The sequence below is a fragment of the Hyperolius riggenbachi genome, chromosome 2 (genome assembly GCF_040937935.1).
Source record: "Hyperolius riggenbachi isolate aHypRig1 chromosome 2, aHypRig1.pri, whole genome shotgun sequence".
Classification (NCBI taxonomy): domain Eukaryota; kingdom Metazoa; phylum Chordata; class Amphibia; order Anura; family Hyperoliidae; genus Hyperolius; species Hyperolius riggenbachi.
Window position 1 is genome coordinate 450,560,352 of NC_090647.1, and position 22,821 is coordinate 450,583,172.

The 22,821-nt window shown below is 44.2% G+C and overlaps 1 protein-coding gene across 1 annotated transcript; it reads right to left on the minus strand.

The window, feature by feature from the left end:
• Positions 1-99: 99 nt before the first annotated feature.
• LOC137545230 (myeloperoxidase-like) lies at positions 100-21,876 on the minus strand. The gene is made up of 13 exons (XM_068266353.1): positions 21,801-21,876; positions 20,549-20,642; positions 19,536-19,711; positions 19,250-19,370; positions 18,929-19,058; positions 18,483-18,689; positions 17,204-17,525; positions 16,275-16,435; positions 13,987-14,239; positions 12,930-13,100; positions 12,282-12,519; positions 11,898-12,109; positions 100-359 (listed from the first exon to the last, which is right to left on the minus strand). Exons 1-13 carry the CDS (start codon positions 21,874-21,876, stop codon positions 100-102), a joined length of 2,421 nt encoding a protein of 806 aa, XP_068122454.1.
• Between the last annotated feature and the right edge of the window lie 945 nt (positions 21,877-22,821).

A 22,821-nucleotide genomic window follows, 5' to 3' on the forward strand; every position in this document is an offset into this window, starting at 1 on the left:
ACAAGCGTACTGTTGAGTTGAGGATTGTTAGCTCTTGATCTTGTACTCTGTACGCTGCGAGGAGGGTTATTTTGTCTGCGTAGTCGAGGTAGCGCGCCATCACCATGCAGGGTGTGTTACGCTTGCCTTTCGGTTTGGGGGGGAGCCTACTCGGTGGGCTCTTTCAACTTTCAGTGCCTCGGGCAGTCCTAGTAGTGCCGGTATTTCGGTGGAACATAGAGCCTGTAGTTTATCTGGTTGTATGTCTTCTGGAATCTCCACAAAGCGCAAGTTATTCCTGCGCGACATGTTCTCTAAGTCCTCAATCCTAGAAGCAGACACTGAGTTTTCGTATTGTCGTGCCTCAATCTGTTTGTTGGCTGAGTTTAAATCGTCTTCACATGTACTCAATCATTTTTCCGCCTCGGTCAGACGCCCTTTTTGATCAGCTAGCTCTTTCTTTAAGGCCTTTAGGGAATTCTCCATTGCCTTTTCTATGGTGGCTTGTATGTCAGGCGCTAGGGCCCTCCCTACCTCAGCTGCGAGTTTTTTATAGTTTATATTGAGATCGGTTTCCTTACCCCTTCGGGTGGACCTGCTTCCGTCTGAGTCCCAATCTGAGTCTCTTTGCGGCGAGGGTGAGTTTCTCTCTTCTTTCCCGTAAGCGAGCTGGTGTGCTGCTGCCTGCTGCTTTGCCGCCCGCCATCTTTGATTTCTCTGGATCCGAGCCGCGGTGTCCTGCCTTGTTGGAGCGGGTCAGGTACCGATCCATGCGCTCTTTCCGTGGATCCTCTGTGGTTTGTCGGCGGTAATCGCCTTATTTGGAGGTGCTGGCGGGCGTTTCGTTGGTGGTCTCGAGGGGTTTTAGGCTTGCGGTCAGCCGGAGCCGCTCTCCTCCACTGCTTTCATGCGGGCGCCGGAACCGGAAGTTGAGACCCCCATGTTCAGGCTCGTACTGAGCCGCCGAAGTACCGATGGTCCCATCGGTGGGCCCCGGCCGCCCCGCCTCCTGGGGGCCCCAATGCTGAAAAGGAGGGGGCTAAGCGTAGGAAGGGGGGAAATTGTGCACAGAGTGGCGGGGAGGGGGGGAAGCCTCCCCCCCCTCACCTAGGGGCAGCCCCTTCCAGCTCCCCCTCCCTCCAAAATTGCAGCCAGCAGCGGCAGCAGCAGCGGGGAATAGCTTACCGACCGAGAGTCAAATCCATAGCTTTGCGTGCCACTGGCTGGTCTGGGCTTCTGCACTGACTGTCCAATCACGCTCTCACAGTACTTCCTGTGAGAGCGTGATTGGACAGTGCAGTGCAGGAGGCCAGACCCGCCAGCAGCACGCAGAGCTATGGATCTGACTCTCAGATGGTAAGTGATTCCTGCGCTCGCTGCCGCTGCTGGCTGCTATTTTAGACAGGGGGGAGTGCGTAAGGGGGGGCCCTAGGTGAGGGAGGGGGGAGGCTTCCCCCCCCCTCCCCGCCACTCTGTGCCCGCTGCCCCCCCTTCCAGCATGGGGGGCTGAGACCTGTGGCTGCTTACTTAACTGGGAGGGGCCCTAGGTGAGGGGGGGGGAGGCTTCCCCGCCGATCTGTGCCCGCTGCCCCCCTTCCAAGCTGGGGGGAACTTGCATTTTGATTGCATTTTGTGGGGGTATCTGCCACCAACCTGATTGCATTTTGTGGGGGTATCTGCCGCCAACCTGATTGCATTTTGTGGGGGTAACTGCCGCCAACCTGATTGCATTTTGTGGGGGTATCTGCCGCCAACCTGATTGCATTTTGTGGGGGTATCTGCCGCCAACCTGATTGCATTTTGTGGGGGTATCTGCCGCCAACCTGATTGCATTTTGTGGGGGTATCTGCAGCCAACCTGATTGCATTTTGTGGGGGTATCTGCCGCCAACCTGATTGCATTTTGTGGGTGTATATGCCGCCAACCTGATTGTATTTTGTGGGGCTATCTGCCGATGACCTGATTGCATTTTGTGGGGGTATCTGCCACCAACCTGATTGCATTTTGTGGGGGTATCTGCCGCCAACCTGATTGCATTTTGTGGGGGTATCTGCCGCCAACCTGATTGCATTTTGTGGGGGTATCTGCCGCCAACCTGATTGCATTTTGTGGGGGTATCTGCCGCCAACCTGATTGCATTTTGTGGGGGTATCTGCCGCCAACCTGATTGCATTTTGTGGGGGTATCTGCCGCCAACCTGATTGCATTTTGTGGGGGTATCTGCCGCCAACCTGATTGCATTTTGTGGGGGTATCTGCCGCCAACCTGATTGCATTTTGTGGGGGTATCTGCCGCCAACCTGATTGCATTTTGTGGGGGTATCTGCCGCCAACCTGATTGCATTTTGTGGGGGTATCTGCAGCCAACCTGATTGCATTTTGTGGGTATATCTGCCGCCAACCTGATTGCATTTTGTGTGGTATCTGCCGCCAACCTGATTGCATTTTGTGGGGCTATCTGCCGATACCTGATTGCATTTTGTGGGGTATCTCCCGCCAACCTGATTTCATTTTGTGGGGGTATCTGCCGCCAATCTTATTGCATTTTGTGGGGGGATATCTGCCGCCAATCTGATTGCATTTTGTCAGAAAATCTGCTGCCATTTGACTACTACCTAATCTCTGTGAATAACACCGCTACTTATTTTGTGTTTTGGTTTTTGTTTTTTTAAGGCTGCCCATGACCCATCATGACCACGCCGATGTTCCAGTGCGTGGTGACACCCATTTATTTTTGCTGTGGCGCGCTGCACGCCGCATGTGAACGTATTCCTATCGGAGACTGTCCTCAGAAGTGCTCACAATCTATTCCCTACTATAAAGTCATGCAAAATTTGTACATGTGTATGTGAGCCCAAAATGGGGGGGGGGGGGGGGGAGAGAGGGGGTGGGCCCCAGGATGAAACTTCCTTGGTAGGCTCTTAGTGTCCAAGTCTGACCCTGCCCATGTTGCTACTCTTCAGCTAAAATTAAAAGAGGAGGAAAACTTACAATTGACCCCCTTAAATACTCTTTCTCTTAATTGAATTCACCTGTGTATGTAATCAGTTCTAAAGTTTTGGAATCAGTAATATGACAACAGTGCCCAAATGTATGCACCTGCCCAATTTTATTTAAACAATTATTGCACACTTTCTGTAAATCCAATAAACTTCATTTCACTTCTCAAATATTACCGTGTGTGTCTCCTATATGATATATGTCACTGACATTTTTTATCGTAACAACCAACGATTTATACAGGAAACTTATGAGCCTTGCTGTCTCTGTGTGTCTCTCTGTGCATGGCTCCCCCTCACACCTCAGTCATAGGAACACACTATTACCCCAATAAGCATAAAGCTGAGAGATGGTCAGATAACTGCTACATGTCTAGCAGCCTCAATAATCTATGGGCACTATCCAAATGTATCTATGACATGAAGCACCTATCTTTATATAGAATCTAATGAAGAAATAAAATATAATGCTATGCACACGATACAAATTTCTGGAAGATTTACCTGCCAGATCGATTTTTCCAACACGTCCGATCTGAATTTCGATCGATTATCCTATGGATTTCCATTGACTTTTATGGAAAGATCAGACATGTTGGAGAAAATCGATCTGGCAGGTAAATCTGTCAGAAAATGGTATCGTATGCACCTAGCATAAGAAACACATTTACAGATCAAACAAAAATAATATGCTGTTCTGATGCAAAATACATAAACTAGTTTCTTTTAATACAAAGATATGTTTATTTTCTTGTATATTAAAATAAAGGACACATTCCACAAGATAAAAAGCAAATAAGACAGCACATTAAATATGCCTGTTATCTCCTCAGTGCAACTCCTGTGGTGAAGTGAAAAGCTAATCAGATGTCATGGCCACACCCTCTACAACGGGTCAACCTTCTGCAAACAAAGCAGAGAACAGAAACTGATATTCCCTGACAGTTAAAGAGGAACTCCAGTGAAAATAATGTAGTAAAAAAAGTGCTTCATTTTTTACCATAATTATGTATAAATGATTTAGTCAGTGTTTGCTCATTGTAAAATCTTTCCTCTCCCAGATTAACATTCTGACATTTATTACATGGTGACATTGTTACTGTGGGCAGGTTATTTAGCTGTTTCTAGCTGCTCTGTCTGTTACAGACAGCTAATAACAGCTATTTCCTGTCTCTGAACATTGTTACATTGTGGCAGTTTGCCAGCAGTACCGCGGTATTCAGAGCCTCTTGTGGGAGGGGTTTCAGCACAAAATCAGTCACACAGCGCCCCCTGATGGTCTGTTTGTGAAAATCATTGTCTTTCTCATGTAAAATGGGGTATCAGCTACTGATTGGGAAAAAGTTCAATTCTTGGTTGGAGTTTCTCTTTAAGGCCTCTTTTCCATGAACTGTTGATAGGCAGTGAAATGCCTCTCACACTCTCACAACTGCTCACTGCTGCCTAGTAACTGCTCGTTGCTGACAGTTAAGGCCTCTTTTCCATGAACTGTTGATAGGCAGTGAAATGCCTCTCACACTCTCACAACTGCTCACTGCTGCCTAGTAACTGCTCGTTGCTGACAGTTAAGGCCTCTTTTCCATGAACTGTTGATAGGCAGTGAAATGCCTCTCACACTCTCACAACTGCTCACTGCTGCCTAGTAACTGCTCGTTGCTGCCTGGTAACTGCGCACTGCTGCCTGGTAATTGTTGCTGCCTGGTATCTGCTCACTGCTGCCTGGTAACTGCTTGTTGCTGCCTGGTCTCTGCTCACTGCTGCCTGGTATCTGCTTGCTGCTGCCTGTTAACTGCTTGCTAAGCACACAGTTCAACAGTCCATGGAAAATAGGCCTTATTCATTCTATTGATATTCTGAGGTGACACACACACAAAGGAGAGAGGAGAAATACGCTATGGAAAGTGTAACAGTGGGGAAATACTGTGGTGAGCATGTCTATTGCTTCAACACATTAATCATTCATGTCACGTATGTGAACTGTGCCTTCTGTAAAAATGTGCTTTAATATAACATACATAGGACATTATCTTCTTATTCCATTAAGCAATAATGCAATTCTCCATGCCATGTTCTCAATACATAAGTACTTAGACTGCTTGGCACATCCCCAGCTATGTAACATGGGTCAGGCTATGGGAAGTATATAGATTTATAATGTTGGTATGCAGGCAGAGATATATGCAGGTTGCAGGGCTGTGCGGAGGCCGGAGTTACATTATATAATTGTCTTTCTCTTTGTTTCTTCTTTTATTCTTCAGGATCTTCTTCAAACTCTAAAAAAATGAAATAGTCTGTTATTGTCCACTGAAGTGTAATAAATTCAGACAACAATTATAAGGATCCAGCTTGAAACTGTAGTTTCTGGGAAGACATTTCTGGGAAGTTGAAGTAACGTGTTGTGTGGGGCTCTTCTACTAACCCTAACCTATAGAATGTATGGCTCAAAGCAAGGGTCTAGTCCTGGAAAAAGAGGTGAGTGGACTCACCCTAAAAACCCCTGCGCCGCGCACAATGCGGCGTGCCAAAAAATGGGCGTAGTCAAACATAATGTGGGCGTGGTCATGGGTGGGGCCAAATATACATGACCTTAGCAGTCATTTAAAAGGTCTGCCAGGGAAGTTTGAGCTCTGCCATAGTGTATCCCCAAAAATAGATGTAATCTGACAGCATTTCACCAAAAAGACATATAATCTGGTAGAAATTCCTCCAAAATACAGATATGTCAGTGGTTCCTCCAAAATAGACAATGTCGCAGCAGCAGTTCCCCCAACATACACATCATTTGGAAGCAGTTCCCCAAACCTGGCAGTGATTCACCCAAAATACACGTAACACCCAAAATACATATAATCTGGCAGCAGTGGTCCCCCAAACATACACAATATGGCAGCAGTTCCCTAAAATACACGTAATCTGGCAGCAGTGGTCCCCCAAACATACACAATCTGGCAGCAGTTCCCCAAAATACACGTAATCTGGCAGCAGCCGTTCCCCTAACATACACATAATCTGGCAGCTGTTCCCCAAAATACATAACAGCGGTTCCACAAAAATGCAGATAATCTGACAGCAGTTCCCCCAAAATAGGTACCCCCAGCATAGGTAGCCAGGTCTATAAGTGTCCCCAGTATAAGTAGCCATGAGTATAGTAGTCCCCAGTATATGTAGCCAGAGGTATAGTTGCCTAGTATATGTAGCCAGGGGTATATGTGCCCAGTATATGTAGTCAGGGGTTTAGTAGTCCCCAGTATATGTAGCCAGAGGTATAGGTGTCCAGTATATGTAGCCAGAGGTATAGGTGTCCAGTATATGTAGCCAGGGGTATAGGTGCCCAGTATATGTAGTCAGGAGTATAGTAGTCCCCAGTATATGTAGTCAGGGGTATATGTGCCCAGTATATGTAGTCAGGGGTATATGTGCCAGTATATGTAGTCAGGGGTATATGTGCCAGTATATGTAGCCAGGGGTATATGTGCCCAGTATATGTAGCCAGAGGTATATGTCCCCAGTATATGTAGTCAGGGGTATATGTGCCCAGTATATGTAGCCAGGGGAATATGTCCCCAGTATATGTAGTCAGGGGTATATGTCCCCAGTTTATGTAGTCAGGGGTATATGTCCCCAGTATATGTAGTCAGGGGTATATTTGCCAGTATATGTAGTCAGGGGTATATATGCCCAGTATATGTAGCCAGTGGTATATGTCCCCTGTATATTTAGTCAGGGGTATATGTGCCCAGTATATGTAGCCAGGGATATATGTCCCCAGTATATGTAGTCAGGCAGCACAGAGAGGAGGGATTGGTGGGCACAGGGGGGAATGTCTCCTCCCCCCCTCAGGGCTCCCTCTCTCCCTCCAGTCCAGAACTAAAATTTGTGGGAGCCTGACAGCAGCGTGATTTACCTCTTCCTTCCGGGTAAGACGGGTAAGTACTAGTGATGTCCGGTTCATTTGAGCCGGTTCTTTCATGTGAGTTGTGTGATCCGGCTCATCATACTGAACTGAATCAGTTCAGTGGAGGAGACAGGAACTGCAGCTGCAGTGTTCAGCTGCAGTTCCTGTCTCCTCCACTGAACTGATTCAGTTCAGTGTGATGAGCCGGATCACACAACTCACAGGAAAGAACCAGCTCAAATGAACCGGACATCACTACTTACTCATCGTTTGGAAGGAGAGTGAGGTAAGTTTCGACTCCCGCCCGCTGCCAGCCGCCCGTAGGTTAGTTTTGGAGGGGAGAGCTGGGGATGGAGAGCCCCAAGGTGAGGGAAGGAGGGGGGAGATGGCCCCCCTTCCCCACCGCTGCTCACAGCTCTCCTTCCACTGCGCTCTCTCCACTCTCTGAAAAAAGCGTTGTCCACCTGCGTCCACGCCCCACTCGACCCCTGGCTCAAAGGAATAAAAAGTAAAACAATAAAAGCTGAGTGCACTGAGTGGCATCGCTGTCTGCCCAGCGTGTCCATGTTGCTTCATCTGTGACTCCATTGCAGGTTTGCACTTGTCTGTCCCCCAATCTCCCTCCCACTAAATCTTTAAAGTGCATCCGAGATGAAAAACTAACTATAACAAGTAAATTGTCTATATATCTTATCTAAAGTTTAGATAGTTTACACAGCATATCTAGCTGCAAACAGCTTCAAAAGTTTATGATTATTTATTCATGTGATACAATGAGGGCAGCCATGTTCTGCTTGTCACATTGTCACAGGCTGAGGACTGGAGATGCTATCAGCTTTCCTGTGTGTAATGTGACAAATTCAGTTCCCACCTCCTCCTCCCTCTTCCCCTCTGCCTCTGAAATCAATGGCTAGTAACCTCCTCCTGCCCAGACTGAGCTCCCATAAGCCCTTGATACAGTGCCAAGGCACAAAAGGAGCTGTGGGCGAGGCTTGTTTAGTTTATAGGGAATTAGAGTATTAAAACAAAACAAAAAAAGGATTTGGCTTGAGGAATGCCCTATAAACTATATGAAAGGAACACAATTCTGCAATGAGTAAAAGTTTATCTCGGATGCACTTTAAGTGGAACTAAACTCAGAACTTCCTCTATGCTGTAATAAATTAGCCCCAGCATGATAACTTTTATCAAAAAATGTATAATACAATTTATGGAAATCCTAAATAAACCAGATATTTAAAGCGGACCTGAACTCAGAACTTCCTCTCTGCTCTAAAAGATAAGCAACAGCAAAATTACCTTTAAAGAAAACCATTTACAGCTGATACAAATCCTGTAACAAAATCTGCACTGTTTCTACTTCCTGCTTTAATGGAAGCAGACATATTGTTAACATCCTGTGCTTTCAAATGAGCTTATCTGCCGTGGCAGTCAGGTGATACAGGGGAGACATAAAATTACAACTTGTGATTAGACACAAATGAGGGGAATTAGACAGGCTAAACTCTCAAATACATACAGGGTGCATTTCTCTATGAATTCCTTCTGTTCTGTGCAAGAGTCCAGGTCCACTTTAAGGCTAGGTTCACACTTGGTCCATAAATGTATCTGTGGCTACGTTTTTCAGCCCAGATCAAAACCGGAGCCACAGATACCAATGTTAAAAATAGAAGCCCTCTTCACCCAACCAAAAAAACTGATCCGTCTGTGTTCAGGGGGATTCGTTTTAAAAACCTGAACGGACGGTCCGGATTTGCAGCATTTTCCCAGAGTGCATATGGATCCAGATACATGGAGGGGTAGTGAAGGGGAATAGGAAAATGGATCCGTTTTTGTGTCACAGCCTGTCGGTGGGGAAGGAGCAGCTATGCTGGCGGGGGGAGCAGCCAGGACAATAGTCAGCGTGGACGGGGGACCCTCACCTGGGTCCCCAGTCTCTGCTCCCCCTGCAGCTATTTGTGCAAAATTAGTTAAAAAGTAATGTATGCGGGGAGCTACCTTCTCTCCACTTCCTCCGCTCGCCGCGTCACTTCCTGCAATGCTGGCTTCCGAAATATAGAGGGCGACATTGCAGGAAGTCAAGCGGTGGAATGCAAGAGAGGAAGGTAAGCGTCCCCGCTCGATGCATATTTTAATTAAATTTGCACAAATAGCTGGAGGGGAATGGGGACAGGGGACCCAGGTGAGAGGGGGCGACCCCCCTCTCTGCCGACTTCTGTCAAACCTCCCAGGCATAAGTTTCAACAGATTGGAAACGTATGCTCCAAACATACATAAAAAGTTAAAAACGGAGGACAAATAAATAAAAAAAACTCTCAAATACATACAGGGTGCATTTCTCTATGAATTCCTTCTGTTCTGTGCAAGAGTCCAGGTCCACTTTAAGGCTAGGTTCACACTTGGTCCATAAATGTATCTGTGGCTACGTTTTTCAGCCCAGATCAAAACCGGAGCCACAGATACCAATGTTAAAAATAGAAGCCCTCTTCACCCAACCAAAAAAACTGATCCGTCTGTGTTCAGGGGGATTCGTTTTAAAAACCTGAACGGACGGTCCGGATTTGCAGCATTTTCCCAGAGTGCATATGGATCCAGATACATGGAGGGGTAGTGAAGGGGAATAGGAAAATGGATCCGTTTTTGTGTCACAGCCTGTCGGTGGGGAAGGAGCAGCTATGCTGGCGGGGGGAGCAGCCAGGACAATAGTCAGCGTGGACGGGGGACCCTCACCTGGGTCCCCAGTCTCTGCTCCCCCTGCAGCTATTTGTGCAAAATTAGTTAAAAAGTAATGTATGCGGGGAGCTACCTTCTCTCCACTTCCTCTGCTCGCCGCGTCACTTCCTGCAATGCTGGCTTCCGAAATATAGAGGGCGACATTGCAGGAAGTCAAGCGGTGGAATGCAAGAGAGGAAGGTAAGCGTCCCCGCTCGATGCATATTTTAATTAAATTTGCACAAATAGCTGGAGGGGAATGGGGACAGGGGACCCAGGTGAGAGGGGGCGACCCCCCTCTCTGCCGACTTCTGTCAAACCTCCCAGGCATAAGTTTCAACAGATTGGAAACGTATGCTCCAAACATACATAAAAAGTTAAAAACGGAGGACAAATAAATAAAAAAAACTCTCAAATACATACAGGGTGCATTTCTCTATGAATTCCTTCTGTTCTGTGCAAGAGTCCAGGTCCACTTTAAGGCTAGGTTCACACTTGGTCCATAAATGTATCTGTGGCTACGTTTTTCAGCCCAGATCAAAACCGGAGCCACAGATACCAATGTTAAAAATAGAAGCCCTCTTCACCCAACCAAAAAAACTGATCCGTCTGTGTTCAGGGGGATTCGTTTTAAAAACCTGAACGGACGGTCCGGATTTGCAGCATTTTCCCAGAGTGCATATGGATCCAGATACATGGAGGGGTAGTGAAGGGGAATAGGAAAATGGATCAGTTTTTGTGTCACAGCCTGTCGGTGGGGAGGGAGCAGCTATGCTGGCGGGGGGAGTAGCCAGGACAGTAGTCAGCGTGGACGGGGGACCCTCACCTGGGTCCCCAGTCCCTGCTCCCCCTCCAGCTATTTGTGCAAAATTAGTTAAAATGTAATGTACCTTCTCTCCACTTCCTCCACTCGCCGCGTCACTTCCTGCAATGCTGGCTTCCGAAATATAGAGGGCGACATTGCAGGAAGTCAAGCGGTGGAATGCAAGAGAGGAAGGTAAGCGTCCCCGCTCGATGCATACTTTACATTTTAATACATTTTGCACAAATAGCTGGAGGGGAATGGGGACGGGGGACCCGGTAAGAGGGGTCGACCCCCCTCTCTGCCGACTTCTGTCAAACCTCCCAGGAATAAGTTTCAACAGACTGGAAACGTATGCTCCAAACATTCATAAAAAGTTAAAAACGGAGGACAAATAAATAAATTACCAAACGGGATCCGTTTAAAATGGATCCGATCTGTTACGGACTAGTGTGGACCTAGCCTAAACAAATAACAACAACAACAAATAACATTTGTAAAGCGCTTTTCTCCCGTGGGACTCAAAGCGCATAAGCATGGCTCCGACCATCGTGGTACAGGGGAAGAATTTTATAAATCTGGAAATGCCAGGCTAAACAGGTGGCTTTTCAGTCTGGATTTGAATAGCTCCAGGGATGGTGCTGTCTTTACTGGGTGTGGTAGGGAGTTCCAAAGAGTAGGGGCAGCATGACAGAAGGCTCTGTCTCCAGATTTTTTGAGGTGCACTCTGGGAGTGACCAAGTTTATAGAACTTGCTGATCTGAGGTTGTGAGAGGTGTGGTGCAGCTTCAGCAAGTCCTTCATGTATCCAGGGCCCAGATTGTGCAGGGATTTGAATGTCAGCAGTCCAATCTTGAAGAGTATTCTCCATTCTACTGGTAGCCAGTGCAGTGAGCGAAGGATCGGTGTAATGTGACAGTGGCGAGGCTGGTTTGTTAGCAATCTGGCAGCAGCATTCTGCACTAATTGCAGGCGACGCAAGTCTTTTTTGGGGAGGCCAGCATAAAGGGCATTGCAGTAGTCCAGCCGTGATGTGATGAAGGCGTGGACTAGGGTTTGAAGATCCTCTGGGGGAATCAGATGTTTAATCTTTGCGTACATACGCACTACATCCGGCAACGACGGGTCTTTCAGACCCTCCTGCTGGGCGGACGTTCAGCCGACAGTAGTGCGTGTGTACACGCTGTCGGCGTACTGATTAGGCTTTTTCTGAACGATCCGCTTGGATTCACTTTCCAGGGTCAAGCCTTTGTGTTTACTGTATGAGGAGACATTCATGGCAGTGCTCCTACAGTGTATTTACAGCTACTGATAAGAACTAATTAGACACTTTGATCTTGCTAAATAAACACAGATATATGTGAAATAAAGACTTTTCATTGTGTGAAGACAGAACAAACCCCAGGGCAGGCATCACTTTTGCTTTCCAAGCACTAGCTAGGCCGGCCCCTGAAATCCCTGGATGAGAGATCACTGTATTTGTAAACTTGCTGCTACTCCTAATCTCTTACCAGATCCACTCTTCCTTCTCCTCCAGGGACTCAAGTCAAGTCTTCTAATCTGAGCGCAGTTTACAAAGTCTTGAGGATAGCTGTTTGCGACAAAGACGTTTCTGGGAACCTCAGTGATCCGTGTGTTGTCGCAGATGATCCGAGACATTGTGACTGCTTCTATTGCCCTTCTCTGAGCGACTGTGAATTCAGAGGGCCTCTCGTAATAAAACCTGTAGAAAAGAGATTGGAGCAACGGTTACCTCTTGGTTACTTCATGGTCAGTATTGCAGATAGCAAATAAAATTGCTTTGTATTGTACAGGCTGACTATCAAAAAGCAATGCAACCCTATTTCTGTGCTGGAACAGATATTGCTATGGCAACAGATTTTTATTATATTTACCTGTCTCCATCACGGGTCCTTTGGAATTGGTTTCCAATTAAACAGGCCAACAGTTCACCCACACGAGCATTAGGCAGCAGGGGTTCGGCAACTCCTCCAAGCCAGATGTCAATGTTTTCAGGTGTTCCGTACAACTGCATCAATTTTTCTGCCAGTGGTTGGTTTCTCAGCACCTGAGCGAGCTGCATCACATTGCGAGGTGCACTAAGACCACAAAATCTTCTCCATGCGTTGTATCCTAGTTTTTTTTTTATTTTGCAGAGAGAGAAAAACTTGTAGTTACAACGAAAAGAAAATTACAACTTCAACTTTTTAAAATATGTGGGTAGATCACACTTCTGCCTGGGAAGACAATTGGTTTTCAAAAGGTGTATAATTGGGATGGCCTTTTTTAAACTAGAGTGGAAAGCACTAGTCCCCAATTAAGACATTGTAAACATAGGGCAGAAAAATTACTCTACAAACCAATTCAGTTTAATTTTTCTTCACGATATATGTTGCTCAATTGATTTACTGTATATATGTAATAATAGTTATTTCTTACATGACTGTAACAGTCATTTTACTGTTGATGACCAACTTTTCGCCCAGTTAAAAGATTTACAGTCTTAGTTTGCACAGAAATTTTGTGATTGTCTTAGAGTTTACCTGGTAGTCCATGTTCACGGCCTCTCTGCATGTTGATAGCGCCCAGATCAAGGCCAAGACGCTTGAAGAGCTCAAACAAACGATCCCTAAGCTCATCTACCAAAATCTGGTTCTGTCGGTTGAGCTTGGCTTGGTTTGCCATCAGACCTCGAAGAAGAGGGTCCACACCTCCTGAAACACCAGATTATAGAAAGTGACAAATAAGGTTACATCTGTGCTTGGAGAAGAAAGGTTGTATGCTAAGTTGGTAATGATTCTGGTAGCAGACACTGAGACTTGCCATGTAAGACGTCACTCAGCATATTGGTGGACTATGGAAGCGTACACAGCTGTTCCTTGCTGATGAAACCGGAATGCCTCAGGTTTTCTTTCTTTATGTAACAGAACAGTGGTCCTCAAATTAATGCTGGGAATACACCATACAAGAATCTAACAGCAAATTGAATGGTGTATTCCCAGCATTAAGCCCGCGGGCCAAATGTGGCCCCCTGAGCCTTTTTTACTGGCCCACCAAAATGTATAACTTATAGATACAGCTTACTGCACCTTTAAATATTGGCGCCTCGCATATAGAATAGCAGTGCTGGTACCACCCATCCACATACTGTAGAAGCCAGCGAGCAGGCATTCGCTGGCTTCCAATCCAATTCTGCATCAGGTGACATTGCTGTCCAACTGGACAGCAGGCTGTGACCTTACGGTGGCCACTAATGATCCAATCTTTTTCATCCAATCTAACCATTTCTATGTAATATAAGGTAACTGCATGAAGTATCCATTCAGTATATTCACTCAATTTACCCTTCTACTACATCGATTTGGTAAGATTGGATCATTAGTGGCCACCTTAAGTATGCTTCACTGTCTGGTGCCGCATGACTGAATGGCTGCTGCTGGGAATTCTCCTCCGGGCATGATTGGAAGGGAATCAATACCTAGATTGAATGTTATGTTTTATTTATTTATCATTTTATGTATGTTCCGGCCCCCAGCAGACTGAAGTATGTTGACCTGGCCCTTGACCTAAAAGGTTTGGGACCCCTGAACTAGAACATACCTTCTCTGACAACTCTCCAGGTGTTGAAGAAAGCCAGGTGTAGGGGAATGGGAGGTAGGTCTCGTGATGTCTGGTAACGATCCACTAGTCGATAAATGAATGGCTGAATCATTGTGTGGCCCATACGGAAAACAAGACTGAAGACGTTGGCTGCTCCGGGATTCACAGAGTCATTGTAGGTACGGTAAGGAGGAACTGTTCTGGACATAGCAGAGCCCAGCAGCAGGGGGAGCCAGTCTTTATAGTTTATTTTCTGTAACAAAGCAATATTTAGATTTTTAGTTTAAAGTAACAAATAAAGATATTTTAAGTTTTAGTGGTCTTAAGATGTCTTATAAAGAGGCTGTGATTAATAATTAAATATGATTGCATGATAAATGTTAGCCCGCGTTTCAAAAGACAAGAATGTCAATAATATTCTTTACACTGAAAACTGGCCCCTGACTAGCCTAGATTCCTGTAGTAGGGATGTCCATCTCCAGTCCTCGAGGGCCATATCCATGCCAGTGTTTAGGATGGACGGAGAAATATGTTCTACTTGATGAACTACACCTTTCCTGATTCAGTCCCATCAATGAATTTGAGCTGTGCCAAAAATGTGTGAGGAGCTTGGCCCTTGATGATTGAAGTTGGACTTGCCTGGATGCTGAATTACTCACAAGATTTTGCAGAGAAGTGATAAGGAGTCCAGAGAGACAACTTACAAATGTGAACGGGAGAGGGAGCATTTTTAGCAGCACAGACAGACTACTTTCACGCTGACACATTGTGTTGGGTAGGGCATTATAATCGCAAAGCAAACGCAATGTGATTATATTGTTATGTGACATTCATATCGGCTCTTTTGGTGTAATTCATTGGAATAATGCCAGGCGTGCTGTGTGTTACAGAACAAAGTCCACATTTACAGTTGCTGTGAAGCATACTTTTTATGTACTGTATGCTTCATAGCAGGAGTCACAACACACATGTAGTGCACAATGCGAATTTTCCCTAAGTTGCAGTCCTGTTATTAGAGGATGTGCAGTGCAATACCCCAGTGTGAAACTAGCCTAAATCGTGCATGGAATATTTGATTCTAAACTGCATCTGCCACTTACTTCAGACACTAAAGGTTTATGTGGTTTATCTTTTGACAGTGAAAATGTTTACACTAGAGGCACAGATTGCCCATCAAGCTCATGGTGAACCAGAACTCTTAGGAGTGTGGAAGGGGCTGAAAGTTAGCCCTCTTACTAAAATCACTATGCAAACCAGGAATTTGCCTTCTTAAAACACAAGGGGCTTGATTCACAAAACGGTGCTAATTCACAAAACGGTGCTAACTGTTAGCACGCTGTGAAAAGTGCTTCGTGCGAAATTTCGCGTGATAATGATTTTTGCACGCAAAAATTTGCGCATTAACGCTAATTTTTCACGTATTAACGGTAGCGTTCGCTTGATAAATTCACGTTATCGTGTGAACGTTAACGCTCGAAAAGTTCACGTTAACGCGCAAACGCCAATTTTTGCGCATAAAAACCAGTTTTTCACACGAAAGTGCTAAAACGTGCGAAAAGCGGTGCTAACAGCCGTGCTACCAGTTAGCACCGTTTTGTGAATCAAGCTTAAGGTATTTGCCATTATTCAGGTTGGAGCATTCCAGCAGCTCTGGAGGCGTGTTTAGCTTTCAGGGACAACAAAGGGACAATTTGCATATCCTACAGTGATACATTGTAGGAGACCTCAGATGCTCACTCCAACCTGAAAAATCACAATTATATTCTGTTCGAAGGAGGCAAATTTTGGTTTAATGCTAGAGGGTCACAGAAAGTTAACAATAATTCCTTTTTTGTATAGCGCTTCTCTCCTGTCGGACTCAAAGCGCTTGTGAGGCAGCCACTAGAGCGCCCTCAGTAGGCAGTAGCAGTGTTAGGGAATCTCGCCCAAAGAACTCCTTACTGAATAGGTGCTGGATTACTAAATAGGAAGAGCTGAGATTTGAACCCAGGTCTCCTGTATCAATATGCTAATTTTCCTCTATGACATTGTAACGCATTCCTAGTATTGAGTTGCTTTGTTAGATTGCTCCTGATTCAGCTCCCCATAAAGATGGGTAACATACAATATATTATTATTATTATTATTAAGTATTTATACACGGTAGCGCCGACCTCTTCCGCAGCATTGTACAGAGTATATTGTCTTGTCCTATAACGAATATATGCCCCAGCACATGTAACTGGTGACAGCTGTCCCTTGTGTACCGCATGTGGGCTTCTGTATGTGAAGCAAATACAACTCCTCACCTGTGTAATGGCCCCAATGATCTTCCTGGTTTCTTGGAAGAGAGTTTCTCCAGACCAGGTTGGGTTTAGGCGGCACAGCTCAGTGGCGATGCGGTTATGTTCTCTCACAAAGATGGTGTGAAACGCAGTCAGACCAGGCTGCTCACTGACTCGCCCGTCCCCTAAAGAATATTACATAGGATGGGGGTTCATGACTGTGTAACATGTTATCACATACTTGTACTGCTACAGTGCCGTGAATTAGATAAAATAGCGCATATACTATACACATTATACCGAGGAAACAACTTCCTGCAATAACTGTAAGAAAATCTGACATTAGATAAACTCTAAAATAAAGTTTATTAAAGGTGAGTAAATAAATACTCAAAATGAGAGAGACTGAGACTGTGAGAAAGGGAGATACAGGCAGGCCTGAGGGAAAGAGACAGGAATTAACAAGCTGGGACATCATTGCATTCCAGCGGTTCTGGAGGAGTAGTAAGCTTACAGGGACAAAAAGGATGATTTGCATATTCAACAGTGATGCATTGTGGGAGACATCATATGCTCATGCCAACCTGAATTATAGAAAATACTTTCTGTTTTAAGAAGGCAAACTTTTGTTTTGTAGAAAAAGAGAGAGAAGGAGAGGGAGTAAAAAAACTGAATGAGGGTTAGGAGATTTGTTGGCGCTAGTCTAGTTTAGGGCTCCCAGCTGGAAACCTCACACGAAACAGATCTTCAATCACAGCACCCTCTAAAGTACCAAGCCTTGTGAATAGTGTGGGCGTAGTTTTCTACAACCTATCTGAAACCTAAAAATTTGAGTGGGTGCTGTCCACCCAGTCATGTTAGTGGGATTTCCCTATGAGATGTCCTGCTGGGTCTCTTAAACTAGACTAGGTCCGATTTGTTTTACATATATCTAAGCTGAACATTTTGCTTACCTGCCAAGAAACATGGTAGGCCTGAGGTCCTGTTAGTCTGACGACAGAAGTCCTCTTCAGCGCCAGCTGTGTTGAAGGGTAGGTATGCCAGCCCATTGTCAGAAAACCTGTCATTTACAGCCATTAGACCAAGTTGATTGTTCCTGTTGCGAAGTCTGTTTGCCAATTCATTGGTGCTGCCATACACTTGACTGGCATCAATGTATGAAGTGAGGACATTGACTTGTTCCCGTACAGGGGACCCGGGCACTTGAGCCGGGGAAGATCGGAAGAGAGGAATGCAGTCAGTGCGGTTTCTTATTCGGGGGTCATTTGGTGGGATCTGTGAAATTTAGGGACATATATAGCAGTTTTGTTAGATATTTTCTTGCATTATTATTTTAAATTCTGATATTTATTTCCATCAGGAAATGAATACATATTAATATTTATTAGTTACCAGGTGCAGCTAGAAGAGTGCTACTATAGCAAGGACATTGGACTTTTAGGTTCTACATGGGCAAAGATATATACAAACAGTTTTGTGAAATTAGTTAGGCACTGAGTTACATTACTTTGTTATTAGGACTGATCAACCTTTTTTTTTTTTTTTCATTCAGGAAACTGAACTAAAACGGTGCACACTATACACACACTGGAATCAATATCTGATAGATTTTTTTTATAGATGATGTGCTTTCAATCAAACTGTTCAGGAAGTTTTGACATTTCCAATTGATTAAATAAAAGAATCAACTCTATTGCTCGATCAAACACCATAATCGGTCAGTGTATGGCCACCTTAAGATAAATAAATAGCTAGTGCAAGAAGTCACGGCTTCTCTTTTGAGATGATGAAGTCAATTGATATAATGAAATGGAGGAGCTGGTTTGTTATGGAAAGGAGGAGACCATGTTCTGTGCCAGCACATATTAGGACAACAGTGCTATATTGCCAGTCCAGAAACTTTGTTTATGTTTGCTTTTTTATTATTGTACATTTAGTTCTGTGGGTGATCTACTTTTCCATTGGGGCTGGTTTAGAGAGGCGCCTGAATCTGCAGCATGCAGCTGCCCGGAGTCGGGGTCAAATGCTTTTGTGCCAGTGAGCTGAAAAACATTTGGCAACCTTCCTCAACACTCCCTGTCGGCTCGAAAAAAATCAGCCTGCCAGCTCCGATCATGCAAAAGGTTTAGTGAATGACCCCTAGCATGTCTACACAGCTTACATGGCAGTTCTGACATGATGTTCACTTATTATATCTTCTAACAGAGTAAAAGACTTTGAATAGTAAGTTACCCGCAGAGGGAAGCATGGCAGCTCGCGGGCACAGCTGTGGTCACAATCGATGCCTGTGAGGAAGGTGGCTCTTGAGGGAGTCTCTGGTGCCAGATCAAGATCATGATCAATCCATTGGCCCCACTGCATGAACATGAGGGACCTCTGCCTGTCCAGAGTTTGCTGACTTTGTGGAAAGCGAATAATCTCATTGGATACAGCTCGTGCCTGCAGAATTTCACAAATAGGAAACGTTAAGTAGGTGATAGATGGTTAACATTCAGCAGAGTCAACATGTTGCATAAATATTTCCAGGGCATATAAATGAGTCAGTCTATTGTCCCTCAACTTACTTTAAACATTGAGAAACTCAAGCTATTACTACCTGAAATATTCATTTTGAGTCATGTTTTTTGTGTTTTCAAGACACTAATGTATGCATTTTTTAAAATAAAAAGTATAATCACCAGAGGGAGAACAAAGCCATTGACTGGTCGATTTTCTGTCCATCCTAGAGGTAAGGATCTTCCGTCTTCATACTGGGCTCTTAGCAATCGTGTATAGGGTCTGTTGGAAACACCAAAGTCGGGGAATCGTCTGGAAAACAAAGAATCAGGGTTATCATAAGTTTCACAAACCATCTACTTGTATACAAAGCTTAAGTGATATGTGTTAAGTTGCTGAAAACAGGTTTTTCTAATAGACTCAAGTTTACATTCACACCATATCAGTGTTTTCATTGGTCAGCGGTGTGGTGTTGTCATTGTAAGTAAGAATCCATTTCCCACCTGTTGTTGCATTCTCCAGTAAACGTACGGTATGGACTATTTGGACAGTTCTTTGGGAGGAGCAGAAAAGCATAACCAGAAGCCTTGTGCAGCATGTCCAGCTGGCTCACCGTCAACAAGTCTGTTGGACAAAATAATTATTACAACAGGCAATACAGGTCTAACTGTCACCAATTTCACATTTACATAAGTAGCCAAAGTTCCAGGGCTTCAGAATTTCCAGGACTAACTGCAAAGTACTATTAGCAATAAATACTGATTATCTCCTTAGCTTTACTTGCGGTACCTGAAATATTGAAGGGTCTGCTGTAGATGCTGCGCACTTTCTCAGTCAGAAGCTCGATGGTGGTCTCTATGTAGTCAGCTGCTCGGATGTGGTTTCGGCTTGAGGCAACAGGTTGCTTGAAGAATGACATGACCTCAGAAGGAGTAATGATGCGCTGTCTGAGTCTCTCCTTAAGGCTGAAATCATGGAATATGTGCTAATTAGCATTACTGTGTTGTTCTTATTATGTTTAAAGGGACTGTAATTCTAAGTGCATGTACATTTTCTAAATAACAAACCTTGATCAACTAGTTCACTAAAGTCCCCCCAGTCTACCAGTTATTGCAATTAATGTTTGAGCATTTTTCCCTTGGTAATGACCTGGATTGAGAGTTTAAAACTATGTAACTGAGCTGAAAGTAACTGTGCAGCATAACGCTTTGATGTAAGGAATGTTTTCTGGGTTCTAACACAGTAGAAGCGGTTCTGTGTGATTCTGTATGGCGACTGCATTGATTGTAAGCAGCAGAATGCTGTTTCCTTACTGTAAAGCTCTGTCCTGGATATGACATTGTCACATAGCATGGCTCCTTCCAGTGGTTGCTATACTGTGAGCTGCAGGAAGGAAGGGGGAGTGATTTTTACACAGATTAAATTATCTTGGGATAAAGGCAAGCTGGACAATCATACTGCCATTACAGAGATGGGAGAGAAGTTTTTTCCTTGTATGTTATTCCAAAATGTAATTCCACTTTACATTTTCTAATGGTGTCTCTACATTTTCTGCTTTTTAAACAGTGACATGTAATGTAAATGTTCCAGATGAAGCCCAGGCATTCTAACTCATTCAAATAGCACTTGTAACTTTGGAGCATTACACTTTTGCATTTGTTACTCTTCAATCATTTTGAAATAGAAATAGTATTGCTGTTCAGTGCCAAATCCAATGACGCTGTGCTGAGTTTTGAAATTAATTACTTTTATATGAAATACCAGTATGTACACAACATATGTAGAGACAGGAGGAAGCTTACAGGTCACGGGTGTGTTTATAGGCACCATCGACAATCTTCTTTGCATGTTGGAGACTATTGAGGATTAAGTTGTTGTCCAACTCTTCAACTCCATCTAGACAGGAAACACAGACATGCGTGTAATGATAATAGTAAGGTTTAGAAACAATGTCAGTATACACTGGTCAGGAAGTCGTACAACCTGAATTATCACAAACTGTTCTGATGGTTAATATTGTTACAGAGTGACATCTTATAGTCACTGTGGGTTACTCTGCCCATCATCATTATGGCTAGCACTCTTTTTTTCTCTGTAGAGTTAAATACAGTAGCAAAATAACAGGGGCTGCAGAGGTTGCTACTGCACCAGGGGCCGCGGACCACAGGGCCCATTAAGGCCTTACTGATACTATAGTGATAATGATCATATCTATATGCTATGAATAATTGTAATCATTAAGAAATTATAACCTCTCCCCAGCGTAAACCTTTCACGTTGCATCGGTTCCGGGAAAGGAGGTTTTGTTGTTCCATATCACATTAAGCTTATATAATGCAAAAAAACTTTAGGCCCAGCAACCAAAATGGAGACAAGCGTGCTTAAAGTAGCTCTTTATTGAAAAACATGCAATTAAAATCACATGTCAGGAATGGGCCTCCACCCCATGTTTGCATATTTTTCAATAAAGAGCTACTTTTCTTCTAAGCGGTGCTGCTGCTATATATAAAGGGGTGAAGGGTCCAGCATCTCTCAGCAGCACCTCCATGGTCGTTCTGTACCTGCAACTGGAAGGATTCCCTACCTTTAAGGTCTTATTACTACCACCACTTAACGTAAGCCGTGTAGTGGCAATTCCACTTTTTTGGCAACTATCTGTCATCCGGGACATACGATTTGTGGGATCCCCACAGGAGAGCTCTCCAGAGCAGTCAGAAATTGCACTAGTGGTGAACGTCTACTGGGGGAAATGGAGAAAATAAAGGAGAGACTTTTGCAGCGGGATTATCCTAAATGGGAAATAGAAAAATCTAAAAAAACAAGTTTTGGCTAAGGACAGGAATGAATTGTTGAGAGGTCAAGAGCCACCCGGAAAAAGCCAGGGAGGAGGTTTTCTCACTTTTCCACTGCATTTACTGAGGAATTTTAGATCATAATGGACATTTCGGTTCTATATGTCCAGTTAATATGTATTTATATTGTGAACCTTGTATTACATCACAAACACAGCACAGTCAGCCTAGATGACATTTGAACAAAGCGAAAATGACTTACCATAAAAAGATGCTGTACCGATCTGCACCAATCCAAAGACCAGAAGAAGCGAAATACAGATACGGAGGACGGCCATATTCCAGCACCTACAAGAAACCAGGATTTACTATCTGTTTATAAATGTGCTCTACTTGTCTCTGATGCGGGATGGAGAATATTTTACATCAGTACATGATGGTTGGCAATGTACTGTATGTCGGCAGCAGTACACAGCAGTTTAGGGAATAATAGTATGTGGCAGATGTCTCACCTTCTCTGTCCTGGATCTGCTGCTCTTAGGAGTGGTCTTCTGTATTTATAAGGGGTTATCTATGGGGGGTGTGAGTGAGGAAGTCAGAGTAGGACAGGGCAGGATGAGCCAAGAGGACAACGCTAATTAAGCAATGCAATCTCACATCGCTAAAGCCTATTGCTGCATCTTCTGTTTTAGGAAGTGTGACATAACCATTGTTGAAAACTGTTCAGGTGATAAAAGCTCATTTACTAAGAGAGTATGACAACACACTTGTAATTACTATGAGCGCTTTGCTGATTATGGGATGCATTAGCACCATAGCATGTGTACACAGTGTTTCTTTTTTCTACGATATCCCGGCTTCTTAAATTCTGGGATGTTATCGGTAACACTGCGTATCAAGAAAATAATCACTCTCCAAAAACAGAAAAAAGCATTTTTAATCTCAATATTCCTCTAATCTAACTAAAAACAGCTGAGTTCCCAGGTTTACATTTAAGGTAAAATACTAAACAGACTCGCTTTATAACTTTTCCACTCACTAAAGGTGGCCATACAGCTGATACATTGATTCTGAATTAACCAACAAAGTGATCAACTTTATTAAGCGATCGACTTCAGTGTAGTTGATCAAAAGTCGGTCAACTAGTTGCCCACACACTACAAGCGAATGTCACCTATGCGAGTCACCTCCACTAATTGATATGACCAATGTTGTGTCTCCATGCTCTGAATGCAAAAATCGATTCAGACTCATTCGAATCACGTGAACAGTAGCCGATTCCT